At 43.9% G+C, this 13995-nt stretch overlaps 1 protein-coding gene across 1 annotated transcript in view; it reads right to left on the minus strand.

The window, feature by feature from the left end:
* Positions 1-522: 522 nt before the first annotated feature.
* fndc1 (fibronectin type III domain containing 1) overlaps positions 523-13995 on the minus strand; it is a 58406-nt gene continuing 44933 nt past the window's right edge. Inside the window, exons 17-22 of the mRNA XM_052523321.1 lie at positions 13621-13729; positions 6570-6649; positions 6325-6354; positions 2065-2226; positions 1552-1674; positions 523-1315 (exon numbers count right to left, since the gene is read on the minus strand). Of these exons, the coding sequence (XP_052379281.1) occupies positions 1200-1315; positions 1552-1674; positions 2065-2226; positions 6325-6354; positions 6570-6649; positions 13621-13729 (620 nt within the window). The 3' untranslated portion in view covers positions 523-1199. The remainder of the gene's footprint in view (positions 1316-1551; positions 1675-2064; positions 2227-6324; positions 6355-6569; positions 6650-13620; positions 13730-13995) is intronic.

Below are 13995 nucleotides of genomic sequence, written 5' to 3' on the forward strand. Positions count from 1 at the left end.
TTACCAAATAGGACTATCTTCTGTATACCACCCCTACCTTGTCACAACACAACTGACCGTCTCAAACGCATTAAGAAGGAAAGAAATTCCACAAATGAACTTTTAACAAGGCACACCTGTTAATTGAAATGCATTCCAGGTGACTACCACATGGAGCTGGTTGAGAGAATGCCAAAAGTGTGTAAAGCTGTCATCAAGGCAATGCGTGGCTACTTTGAAGAATCTCAAATATAAAATATATTTTGATTTGTTTAACAGTTTTATTTGGTTACTACATGATTCCATATGTGTTATTTCATAGTTCTGATGTCTTCACTATTATTCTACAATGTAGAAAATAGTAAAAATAAAGAAAAACCCTTAATTGAGTAGGTGTGTCCAAACCTTTGACTGGTACTGTGGTTAAGACAGATTATGATACTAGATTGAAACTGAAACTCTATTTGCTTAGTAAAGTTTGAGTTTCCTTAAACATGGACATTCAGATATTCTCACGGAACAAATGAATCGTTAAGGGGTTCCTTGTTTTCCATAGCACCTTTATTTAATGTCCAACCATTCCTGAGCAAATATGAAGTATTATTATTCATTGTCTGTATACATACAACACTTCCACAGTAACTTCTGATCTTATGGAGTTTCGTAAATACCAAAGACTATAAAAACACTATGCATGTTCAAGAAAACTGACACCAAAACTAGTTGTCAAAAGCCATTACTGTATCATACTACTGTTATGAACAAGATCTCTTGATTGATAGTAAACACACATACAATCCCTTCGCTCCCATTAGTACTGTTCGGTTTGTGCTTTGGTCTTTTACAGGATCTCCCATTTCATTAGTGTTGTCGTGATCACAGGTGCACTTCCACTTGAGAATAGTTGGGAATAAACAAGGATTCTTTCCGATCCAGAAGACAAAAGTTAAACTAAGCAATAGCAATACATGCTTTCCCCCCCTCATATACAAACTGCTTTTATACAAGTGCATGGTAATGAATACATGGAAATATTAGTGTTGTTTAAAGTATTATATTCTCTTTGATCTGAAGCAGTATAAGTTTGGAATGTTGTTGTCTTTCTGCTGTGGTTAGCAACAGTTCATCTCCAGGGGGCGGGGCCAGTGAGAGCATGACAGAGGCTGCAGCAGGTTGGAGTTTGTATGCCCTCGGTGATGACCTCTTTGTGACCCCCTGTGTTACCACTTGCCGGGGATGGGCACCCCACACTCGTACCATCCCACGAAGGGGTGTGGCGTACGCCGGCCGATAGGTCCAAAGTTGACTGGCTCCTGCCTGTAAGAGCGATAGTAACCTGCACAGGGGAGGACCGGCAGTGTTGTAATGCATTATGAATAGATGTAACACATTTTTTATGCTTCGTTAGAGGATTCTGACTGTTTCTTTTCAGCCTAGGATATTGAGGTTGTCTATAATCAAGGCTCTGGGACTTAATATTAGCTGGAATATAATTATTTTTAATACCATAAAAATTCTACACCAGGCTGTAGGCGAGTGATGCATTTTGGGAGTTGATTTATGTTATTGTACCTTGTGCTGTGGGCAGATACGTTGAGAGGCTGGGGGAGCCTGTCCTCCCGTCTAGGTAAGAGTCTACAAACTGGCAGTGGTCCTCCCCATGGCCGAATGTGTCTGCTATACTGTGGAACATTTCTGGAAGGAGAGCGAGAGAGATGAGAGAGACAGAGATGGGAGAGCCCTCAATGGTTAACAACAGAACACACTCTCACACAATATTCCATTATGTAATGAGGCCACAGAGCCCCAAAACCATAAAACACCCAGTAGCATAGGGAAGAGATGTAAAGAAAGGGTGTGATTCAGATACATGTAGTGAAGGAGTGAGAGAATGAAAGGGAGAGCGAGAGGGTATGGTAGTGAAAGAAGAACGGGAAATTGTAAGGGAGGGAAATGGTGGTGAGATTATAAGAGAGAGAAAAAAGGTAGAAACTGTAAAGCAACTTGAATCGATCCAAGACTTGAACTTGAGAGAGAGAGAAGGATATAAAGGAGGAGGAAGGTGAGAAGTAACATCAGTAGTACCTTTCAGCCCATCGCCCATAAAGATTTTGTATCTCAGCGAGTTGCACAGGACCACACCCACAAACTTTCTGTACCAGGTCCTCTTGACGTACTGGCTGCCCTTACAGGCACTGTGCTGGGGGTTGAATCTGAAGGAGAAGGGGATCCAGATAGGCTCTCCACCTAGAGGAAGGCAGGTAGCCTAGCAGTTAAGACCATTGGGCTAGTCGGCAGGGATTGGTTTGAATCCCTGCAGACTAGGTGAAAAATCTGTCTGTGCCCTTGAGGAAGATACTTAACCCTAGTTGTTCTGGATAAGCGTGTCTTCTAAATAACTACATTTTAAAAGTGTCTGCTAAATGGCATATATTACATAACCACTAAACTGTTGCGGTGAAGGTTGAGCTCTCAGAACGTCCTTCATGACAGTCCCTCCTGATCTAACAGAGTGCTTACTTAATGCTACACTCACAAAGCTAGTCATTAATACCTACTCTCAACCTGTCAGCTCTAACTGAGCTAGTCAAGACTAACTAATTGACTGCTCTTCCCTCGAGCTGACTCAACGGTTAACACGTCAACTTCTACTGAATTTTTGTTTTAATTTCAGCAATTTACCATCTGTGATGTGCTAGATGCCTTGCTTAATTTCAGCAATTTACCATCAGTGATGTGCTAGATGCCTTGCTTAAGTTCAGCAATTTACCATCAGTGATGTGCTAGATGCCTTGCTTAAGTTCAGCAATTTACCATCTGTGATGTGCTAGATGCCTTGCTTAAGTTCAGCAATTTACCATCTGTGATGTGCTAGATGCCTTGCTTAAGTTCAGCAATTTACCATCTGTGATGTGCTAGATGCCTTGCTTAAGTTCAGCAATTTACCATCAGTGATGTGCTAGATGCCTTGCTTAAGTTCAGCAATTTACCATCAGTGATGTGCTAGATGCCTTGCTTAAGTTCAGCAATTTACCATCTGTGATGTGCTAGATGCCTTGCTTAAGTTCAGCAATTTACCATCTGTGATGTGCTAGATGCCTTGCTTAAGTTCAGCAATTTACCATCTGTGATGTGCTAGATGCCTTGCTTAAGTTCAGCAATTTACCATCTGTGATGTGCTAGATGCCTTGCTTAAGTTCAGCAATTTACCATCAGTGATGTGCTAGATGCCTTGCTTAAGTTTGATGTAAACAAATTGAGTAGAGCTGATATGTTAGATCCTGTCACCCTGATTGCTGAATCATTAACCCATACTTTTAACCTAACGATTATATCTGGTACTATCCCCAACGTGGCCCATGTACTCCCCCTTCAGGTGGTGGTGACCCTTGTGACCTAAATAATGATCGCCCTATTTCTAAACTTTCTGCCTAGCTAAAATATAATAATCCTTGATTAATTCTCAGCTAAAATCTTTCTTATCTTTTAAATATATTCTAAATGTACATCAGTTGGGTTTTAGACCAGGTCAAAGCACTATCTCTGCTGCATCCCTAGTTATAAATCCTGTGGTTAATTGTATAGATAAAAGGCTACATTGTGCTGCCCTCTTCATTGACCTGTCAAAGGCTTTCAATACTGTTAATCACTCACTGCTAATTCAGATGCTTTCATCAATTGGCCAAGACCAGGCTGCATGTAACTGGTTTAAAAATGACTTGACAGTTAGGACTCGATGTGTATCTACTGATGGTGTTAAATCAGGCTTCCTGGACATTACTAAAGGTGTCCCGCAAGGGTTGATTTTGGGTCCTGTAATTTTCACATGAACAATATCTACTTGCCTGTAAAAAATTGTATGCCAATAATAATGTTATGTATGCTATTGCCCCCACAGTTGACAAGGCTCTATCTGAACTAAAGTCTGCCTTCATTGTATTACAGAAAAACTTTATTGACCTGAAATTAGTATTGAATGCAGGTAAAAGTAAGTATATGTTGTTCTCTAGAACGCATAAAAATAACTGATGATTTAAGCATGTACTTTGGATGATGTCTATATTGATTGTGTCCCTGCTTACAAGTATCTGGGCATCTGGATAGATGAAAAGCTATCTTTTAAAAAGCATCATGACGAGTTAGTTTAGAAGCTGAGAATAAAAATGGGCTTCTTTTATAGAAATAGGTCCTGCCTCTCAATAAATAGTAGAAATCAGATTATTCAGTCAATGTTCCTATCGTTCCTAGACTATGGAGACATCATCTATATGAACGCAGCTGCCACTTCATTAAAGCCGATTGATGCAGTTTATTAAAGCACACTGTGCTTTATTATAGGCGACAATTTTAGCACTCATCAATGCATTCTCTCCCAGAACGTTGGTTGTCCCTCTGTGATGTCATCACTGCATTCTCTACCAGAACGTTGGTTGTCCCTCTGTGATGTCATCACTGCATTCTCTCCCAGAACGTTGGTTGTCCCTCTGTGATGTCATCACTGCATTCTCTCCCAGAACGTTGGTTGTCCCTCTGTGATGTCATCACTGCATTCTCTACCAGAACGTTGGTTGTCCCTCTGTGATGTCATCACTGCATTCTCTCCCAGAACGTTGGTTGTCCCTCTGTGATGTCATCACTGCATTCTCTACCAGAACGTTGGTTGTCCCTCTGTGATGTCATCACTGCATTCTCTCCCAGAACGTTGGTTGTCCCTCTGTGATGTCATCACTGCATTCTCTACCAGAACGTTGGTTGTCCCTCTGTGATGTCATCACTGCATTCTCTACCAGAATGTTGGTTGTCCCTCTGTGATGTCATCACTGCATTCTCTACCAGAACGTTGGTTGTTCCTCTGTGATGTCATCACTGCATTCTCTCCCAGAACGTTGGTTGTCCCTCCTTGATGTCATCACTGCATTCTCTACCAGAACGTTGGTTGTCCCTCTTTGATGTCATCACTGCATTCTCTCCCAGAACGTTGGTTGTCCCTCTTTGATGTCACGTAGGTTGATACATTGCTATGTTTTCATATTTGTTTCATTTCTTTAAAACACCTTTTTCGTGGTATCCAATTTGTAGTTACAGTCTCGTTGCAACTCCCGTAAGGACTCGAGAGACGCAAAGGACAAGAGCCGTGCGTACTCCCCCGAAACACGACCCAACAAAGCCACACTGCTTCTTGACACAATGCCCGCTTAACCCAGAAGCCAGCCACACCAATGAGTCGAAGGGAACACTGTGTCAGCATGCATGCGCCCGGCCCGCCACAGGAGTCACTAGAGCGCGATGGGACAAAGACATCCCTGCTGGCCAAACTCTCCCCTAACCCGGACGACGCTGGGCCAATTGTGGGTATCCCGGTCGAGGCCAGCAGCGACAGAGCTTGGACTCGTACCAGGATCTCTAGTGGCACAATTGTGATGCAGTGCCTTAGACCACTGAGCTACTCGGGAGGCCAGGTTTTCATTTATAAAGCCCTTTTACTGTATCTCACATATCTCACATCTTTACTGAACTTTAGACATGTGAGTTACCACACCCGGTCTCAGGGATGCTAGCTCTAGAAATTCCTTTGGTCTCTACTGAGTTAGGTAAATCAGTGTTGAGTTTTTTTGCATTTTATTTGTGGAACAATTTAAAAAATGTTCTGAAAAGTGTATGTTTTGGTGCCTTTAGGCCAATTCAGAACGCTGATGAAGGACCTTATTACTGATGAATGTCTTTGTTTTTCATGACCGTGTTTCTTTCTGCTTGCATTTGCATTTGTATTTGTATTTTTATTTGTCTATTCTGTAATTGATGTAATTCAGGGCTCATCTGTAAAATAGACCTTGGTCTCAGTATGACTCCCTGATAAAATAAACTACACTCAACCTGTCAGTTCTCACAGAGCTAGTCAAGACTAACTGCACATTCCCTTTATTAACAGTTTTCACCATTCCAGTCTCCTTTTCAGATACACAGCGAATTGTGCATAGCACCCAAGGGAAGGGGTAGGAATGGGTGAGAGGTGAGGGAGTGAACAAGCACCTGTCCCCCTCATCTCCCCTCTTCGAAATACCTGACTGACTCTCTTAATTAAAAACAATAAATACCAAAACTGTACTTTGGCATCGTTTTACCACTATGGATGTCAGCCAATCCCAGTGTATGTCAGTGTAGGTGCATGCAGCCTTTGGTATGCCCCAGACTGTTAACTCCTCACCAGCTCTCTCCAACTGTCACTTCGGGTTTCTTCAAATGACCTGAAGCAGTGATCTTCTAGACTAGAGCAATGTAGGCCAGCATGTTTTGTCAATATTGTTAGAGTAAGAGTAACATATGAGACATTTCGATACAACTCACCAGGCGGCCGTTCAATAAGAAGAGGGTCGTCTGAAAAACAGAAAACGTTCAAATGAGAGACATGAACCAGAACAGAATTCATACATAAACTAAAAAACAGGATGATATGGACAAGTAGATGTGGCCTTAGTAGATCTAGGATCAGCAAACCTATTTCCAATCCCAGAACCACAACCATTTGCAGGCACAAAGCAAAACTGACCCTAGAACAGTATTTAGCAACCTCACCTAATACTCATACAGACCTGATTCAGTGACATAGGTGAGCGTATCGCTAACCGGTCCCAGCCCAAAGATATTCTTTGCCTGGACTTTGAAGTAGTACCTGAGGTATAAAAAAAACAACCAAGACAAAATAGTGTGTATTAGAGAGAGTCATTATTACAGGCGTTACAGGCCAGGTCTCTGTTTCCACATGGAAGATGTTTAGACCCTAATGACTATAGCAGATGGCTGGAAGGGAGGCAGCACTCGACTCCTGCACCATCAGAGAGGAGCGAGGGAGGCAGACTATAGCAGATGGCTAGGAAGGGAGGTAGCACTCGACTTCTGCACCATCAGCGAGGAGTGAGGGAGGCAGACGATAGCAGATGGCTGGAAGGGAGGCAGAACTCGACTCCTGCACCGTCAGAGAAGAGTGAGGGAGGCAGACTATAGCAGATGGCTAGGAAGGGAGGCAGAACTCGACTCCTGCACCATCAGAGAGGAGCGAGGGAGGCAGACTATAGCAGATGGCTAGGAAGGGAGGTAGCACTCGACTTCTGCACCATCAGCGAGGAGTGAGGGAGGCAGACGATAGCAGATGGCTGGAAGGGAGGCAGAACTCGACTCCTGCACCATCAGAGAGGAGGGAGGGAGGCAGACGATAGCAGATGGCTAGGAAGGGAGGCAGAACTCAACTCCTGCACCGTCAGAGAGGAGTGAGGAAGGCAGACTATAGCAGATGGCTAGGAAGGGAGGCAGAACTCGACTCCTGCACCGTCAGAGAGGAGCGAGGGAGGCAGACTATAGCAGATGGCTAGGAAGGGAGGCAGAACTCGACTCCTGCACCGTCAGAGAGGAGCGAGGGAGGCAGACTATAGCAGATGGCTAGGAAGGGAGGCAGAACTCGACTCCTGCACCGTCAGAGAGGAGTGAGGGAGGCAGACTATAGCAGATGGCTAGGAAGGGAGGCAGAACTCGACTCCTGCCCCGTCAGAGAGGAGGGAGGGAGGCAGACTATAGCAGATGGCTAGGAAGGGAGGCAGAACTCGACTCCTGCACCGTCAGAGAGGAGCGAGGGAGGCAGACTATAGCAGATGGCTAGGAAGGGAGGCAGAACTCGACTCCTGCACCGTCAGAGAGGAGCGAGGGAGGCAGACTATAGCAGATGGCTAGGAAGGGAGGCAGAACTCGACTCCTGCACCGTCAGAGAGGAGCGAGGGAGGCAGACTATAGCAGATGGCTAGGAAGGGAGGCAGAACTCGACTCCTGCACCGTCAGAGAGGAGCGAGGGAGGCAGACTATAGCAGATGGCTAGGAAGGGAGGCAGAACTCGACTCCTGCACCGTCAGAGAGGAGGGAGGGAGGCAGACGATAGCAGATGGCTAGGAAGGGAGGCAGAACTCGACTCCTGCACCGTCAGAGAGGAGGGAGGGAGGCAGAACTCGACTCCTGCACCGTCAGAGAGGAGGGAGGGAGGCAGACGATAGCAGATGGCTAGGAAGGGAGGCAGAACTCGACTCCTGCATAGTCAGAGAGGAGTGAGGGAGGTAGATTTAAGAGAATACTGTTTGTATGTTCCTATAGCAGGGAGAAATAGATAAAGAAAGAGGGGGAATAGGGTAGATTGAAAGAGGGGGAATGAGGGAGAGAGGTAGGGTGAGTGAGAAAGAGGGAGGAAGATAAAGAGAAAGACCTCAAAGCAGCAATTTCACTAAGAGAGCATTTCTATATGACACAACGTCCCTCCTGACCAATATAAAGCAGACTTTGAGCTCTGGGCCCGCATCCACAAAGTAACTCAGAGTAGGAGTGCTGATCTAGGATCAGTTTGACATTTTAGATCATAACGAATAAGAAAAAAAAAATGATATATTATATTGTCAGATCCTAGATCAGTACTCCTACTCTGAGAAACTTTAGTCTCGGTGTGTTTTAAATACAGTGTAGGAATTATTCAATCGCCTCAGATTCAAAACAACACCATGAGACAAGACTGTGTGTGTGTTCTCACTCCACTTCAGGGTTACGTACAGTAACTTGACGGTCCACTAATTTCCACCCAAACCCTTTAATGAGAGAGAGATTCTCATATAACTTTTGTCTATATACCTTGACTTCATATCTAGAGTTGTCTATCTTGTAACTATAGTTCTGGTGTAAGTAGGAGAGTTTCATGCCCTATAGCCTTTGAGTGAGCAGCATTCTTCACCCTGTGCTTATTAAGCAGACCCCCCACACACACACACACCTGGAGACATCTGCCTCCATATAGACACACACATGGAGTGTTCCTTCAGTGCAGAGAAACTGAAATGTATACATGTCTTCAGATTTCTCCTTATATACAGGCAGCTCCAAGCAGCATAGACCCTCACTCGGCCTGGCTCAGTTCAACCTTTCATGCACAATTATAAATGGTCAATCACTACCCGCCTTTTGCACATAAAGTTTTTACTCATACGCACACACACACAGACACAGATGTACACACACACATCCACCCATACACAAGTCGTATGCACACACACACAGACACACATGCAGACAGACACACACACACACACACAAACCACAGGGCAAAAGCTAACGCATGTTCAGTAGGCTTCTAAATTCCGAAGTTATGAATTTAGAAACATCTGTCTCTGTGTGTGCGTGCATGTGCATGTCCGCAGTGTCAGTGGATGATGTGTGTAATGTTCGTGGGACAACTCAGCATGTGTGTGTGTGACAGAGACAAATGTGCTGTTATGTGTAGGATTACATGTGTCTGCCTGTGCATGGCTAACACCTGAGCGTGAACCTTTGGCTCGGGTATGAACCTTTGGCTCGGGTATGAACCTTTGGCTCGGAGGGGAAAGGTCTGGACAGCCCAGATCTTAACTAACTTGTGTGTGTGTGTGTGTGTGTGTGTGTGTGTGTGTGTGTGTGTGTGTGTGTGTGTGTGTGTGTGTGTGTGTGTGTGTGTGTGTGTGTGTGTGTGTGTGTGTGTGTGTGTGTGTGTGTGTGTGTGTGTGTGTGTGTGTGTGTGTGTCTATGTATGTCTGCCCATCACTGAACTGGTCAGGTTTCCCCCTTATGATGTATTGACACACCTGCTCTGCATGAACTGTTTTCTGCTGTGTAACACCCCCCCTCTCTTTCTCTCTCTCTCTTTCTCTCTCTCTCTCTCTCTCTCTCTCTCTCTCTCTCTCTCTCTCTCTCTCTCTCTCTCTCTCTCTCTCTCTCTCTTCTCTCTCTCTCTCTCTCTCTCTCTCTCTCTCTCTCTCTCTCTCTCTCTCTCTCTCTCTCTCTCTCTCTCTCTCTCTCTCTCTCTCTCTCTCTCTCTCTCTCTCTCTCTCTCACTCTCACTCTCTCCTTCTCCCTCGTTCTCTCTATCTCTCTTTCTCTCTATCTCTCTTTCTCTCTATCTCTCTTTCTCTTTTTTGCCTCTTTCTCTCTCATGTGTGGATGAATCTCATGTATAATATTAACCCTGGATACAGAGTTATGGAGTGTTTAAGGTTGAAGTTGTGTGTGTTTCTTTCCTCTCTGTGGAGCTGAATAGACTGGGAGAGTGTGAGAGAGAAACAGGTACATAGAGAGAGAGAAACAGGCAGAGAGAGAGATAGGGAAAGAGAGAGAAACAGGTAGAGAGAGAGATAGGGAATCAGGTACATAGAGAAAGAGAAACAGGTAGAGAGAGAGATAGGGAAAGAGAGAGAAACAGGTAGAGAGAGAGAGAGCGGGAAACAGGTACATAGAGAGATAGGGAAACAGGTACATAGAGAGAGAGAGAAACAGGCAGAGAGAGAGAGAGAGAGAGAGAGAAACAGGCAGAGAGAGAGAGAGAGAAACAGGTACATAGAGAGAGAGAAACAGGTAGCCAGAGAGATAGGGAAACAGGTACATAGAGAGAGAGAAACAGGTAGAGAGAGAGATAGGGAAAGAGAGAGAAACAGGTAGAGAGAGAGATAGGGAAAGAGAGAGAAACAGGTAGAGAGAGAGAGAGCGGGAAACAGGTACATAGAGAGATAGGGAAACAGGTACATAGAGAGAGAGAGAAACAGGCAGAGAGAGAGAGAGAGAAAACAGGCAGAGAGAGAGAGAGAGAAACAGGTACATAGAGAGAGAGAAACAGGTAGCCAGAGAGATAGGGAAACAGGTACATAGAGAGAGAGGTAAACAGGATAGAAAGAGAGAGATAGAGGAAGAGAAAGAGAGAAACAGGTAGAGAGAGAGAGAAAGAGAGAGAAACAGGTAGAAACAGGTACATAGAGAGATAGGGAAACAGGTACATAGAGAGAGAGAGAAACAGGCAGAGAGAGAGAGAGAGAAAAACAGGCAGAGAGAGAGAGAGAGAGAAACAGGTACATAGAGAGAGAGAAACAGGTAGCCAGAGAGATAGGGAAACAGGTACATAGAGAGAGAAAGAGAGAGAAACAGGTAGAGAGAGAGAGGGAGAGAGATAGGGAAACAGGTACATAGAGAGAGAGAAACAGGTAGAGAGAGAGATAGGGGAAGAGAAACAGGTACATAGAGAGAGAAAGAAAGAAACATCGAGAAAAAGAGGGTGGTAGTTTATTTGTACTGGCTAATCACAAAAGGTCAGTGGTTCAAGCACTGTGTAGGCTGCTCACTCCATGAGCGCACAGTCGAGCTACCAAGAACTCATTAGCATCCAAACGTTATCTCCGTTCACATTGCATAGAGCAAAAAAGATAAATCTGACCCAGAAAAAGAGTTTATTTTGGGTCAACTCTTTTCAGCGAACTGTGCCCAACTCCAAAATAATATCCATAACCTTAACCTTAACCTTAACCTTAACCTTAACCTTTTATATATTACATTTGAGAGAAAATAGCAACAGCCTCCCTAGGTTTGTATGCTTAGATCCCGCTACCAGGATCGATATGACAACAGCCAGTGAAAGTGCAGGGCGCCAAATTCAAACAACAGAAATCTCATAATTAAAATTCCTCAAACATACAAGTATTTTACACCATTTTAAAGATAAACTTGTTGTTAATCCCACCACAGTGTCTGATTTCAAAAAGGTTTACAATGAAAGCACACCAAACAATTATGTTAGGTCAGTACCTCGTCACAGAGAAACACAGCCATTTTTCCAGCCCAAGAGAGGAGTCACAAAAAGCAGAAATAGAGATAAAATTAATCACTAACCTTTGATGATCTTCATCAGATGACACTCATATGACTTCATGATACACAATACATGTATGTTTTGTTCAATAAAGTTCATATTTATATCCAAAACCTCAGTTTACATTTTCGCGTTACGTTCAGTAATGTTTTGCTTCCAAAACATCCAGTGATTTTGCAGAGAGCCACATCATTTTACAGAAATATTCATCATAAATGTTGATGAAAATACAAGTGTTATGCATGGAACTTTAGATAAACTTCTCCTTAATGCATTGCTGTGTTAGATTTCAAAAAAGCTTTACCGAAAAAGCATACCATGCAATAATCTGAGTACAGCGCTCAGACACAAAAACAAGCGTTATAAATATTCACTTACCGTTGATGATCTTCATCAGAATGCACTCCCAGGAATCGCAGTTCCACAATGAATGTTTGTTTTGTTCGATAAAGTCCATAATTTATGTCCAAATACCTCCGTTTTGTTCCCGCCTTGAGTTCACAAATACAAATTCAAGACGCGCTGGTCAGATGAAAAGTAAAAAATTCCATTACAGTTTGTAGAAACATGTCAAACGATATACAGAATCAATCTTTAGGATGTTTTTAACATAAATCTTCAATAATGTTTCAACCGGAGAATTCCTTTGTCTTTAGAAAGGAAAAGGAACGCAGCTACCTCTCACGGGAGCGCACGTGATCAGCTCATGGCAGACACCTGATTGAAAGAGCTCTCATTCCCCCCTCCTTCACAGTAGCAGCCTGAAACAAGGTTCTAAAGACTGTTGACATCTAGTGGAAGCCTTAGGGAGTGCAATATGACCGCATAGACACTGCATATTCAATAGGCAATGAGCCAAAAAACTTCAAACCTCAGATTTCCCACTTCCTGGTTGGATTTTTTTCTCAGGTGTTTGCCTGCCATTTGAGTTCTGTTATACTCACAGACATCATTCAAACAAACGTCAGAGTGTTTTCTATCCAAATATACTAATAATATGCATATCTTAGCTTCTAGGCCTGAGTAGCAGGCAGTTTACTCTGGGCACCTTGTTCATCCAAGCTACTCAGTACTACCCCCCCAGCCATAAGAACTTAATTAAAGAAGCGTATGTTTTCATACGCATCCTTAGAAAGATGCAACCTGTAAACCATAAGGAACACAGCCCTACATCATAACAGTGCCACGTGTTTTATCTGTGTGTGTGTGTGTGTGTGTGTGTGTGTGTGTGTGTGTGTGTGTGTGTGTGTGTGTGTGTGTGTGTGTGTGTGTGTGTGTGTGTGTGTGTGTGTGGCGCTGGGGTCTGCTCTATGTACATTCCTGTGTGAGTCTCAGTGGAGTATCTCAGCACGTTGTTTTCAGGGTGATTTCAACGTGTTTTCAAACCTGCCTCTATCCAGTCAGCTCTGATTTACGTCACTCTGAGGGCTTATTAACTTAAATACGCATTACAATACCACGCTTTGCTGGTCTCTGACTGGGCTTGATATCACAACTGTAAATACACAACCATAGAATTACACACAGATACAGTGTACACATGTTGTGTCTCTAACATCACTGAGACCTACCGGGAACAATAATCATTTAAACACATTCCAATACCCTGTAGCTATAAACACTTACACACAGATGCAACCACGCAGCCAAACACCTGCACAGACTGCACACAAATCGGTATAGAAACTATGACCCGTAAAATCTCACAAATCTTTTGTTTGTGTACCCGGTCCCTCACATAAGATTATACCCAGAGTTTGAACATTGAATACACATCACGCACGAACACACACGCGCACACACACACACACACACACACACACACACACACACACACACACACACACACACACACACACACACACACACACACACACACACACACACACACACACACACACACACACACACACACACACACACACACACACACAAACATAGCATATTCTCACCTGGAGTTGGGTTTGAGGTTCTCTACAGCCAGGTGTGTGCCGCTGGAAGCGCTGGAGGACCACCTGTTGTTGAGGATGTCATCATATGAGGCGCTGTGGACCATGTAGCCTGCAGGGGTCACACACATGGCAAGGGTCAGGGGGCAAAAGTCACGAGAAATTACAGAAGAGAGACAGATCCATTTTGAAGTTTAAGAAAGAGGTGGCCATCTTGTTAGTGTGGTCTGAGGTTTCAGAGGAAAGATTTTCATTTTAGAGGAGAGTGATTGGAGCCAGGACAACAATCACAACTAATTGTAAAGGTATCAGTGGTTTTAAACTAGAGATAGCCTGCTACTTCCGGGTTGGAGCGAGCGGTCGCATCGCACTTCGCTC

Source organism: Oncorhynchus keta, chromosome 8, assembly GCF_023373465.1.
Source record: "Oncorhynchus keta strain PuntledgeMale-10-30-2019 chromosome 8, Oket_V2, whole genome shotgun sequence".
NCBI lineage: Eukaryota > Metazoa > Chordata > Actinopteri > Salmoniformes > Salmonidae > Oncorhynchus > Oncorhynchus keta.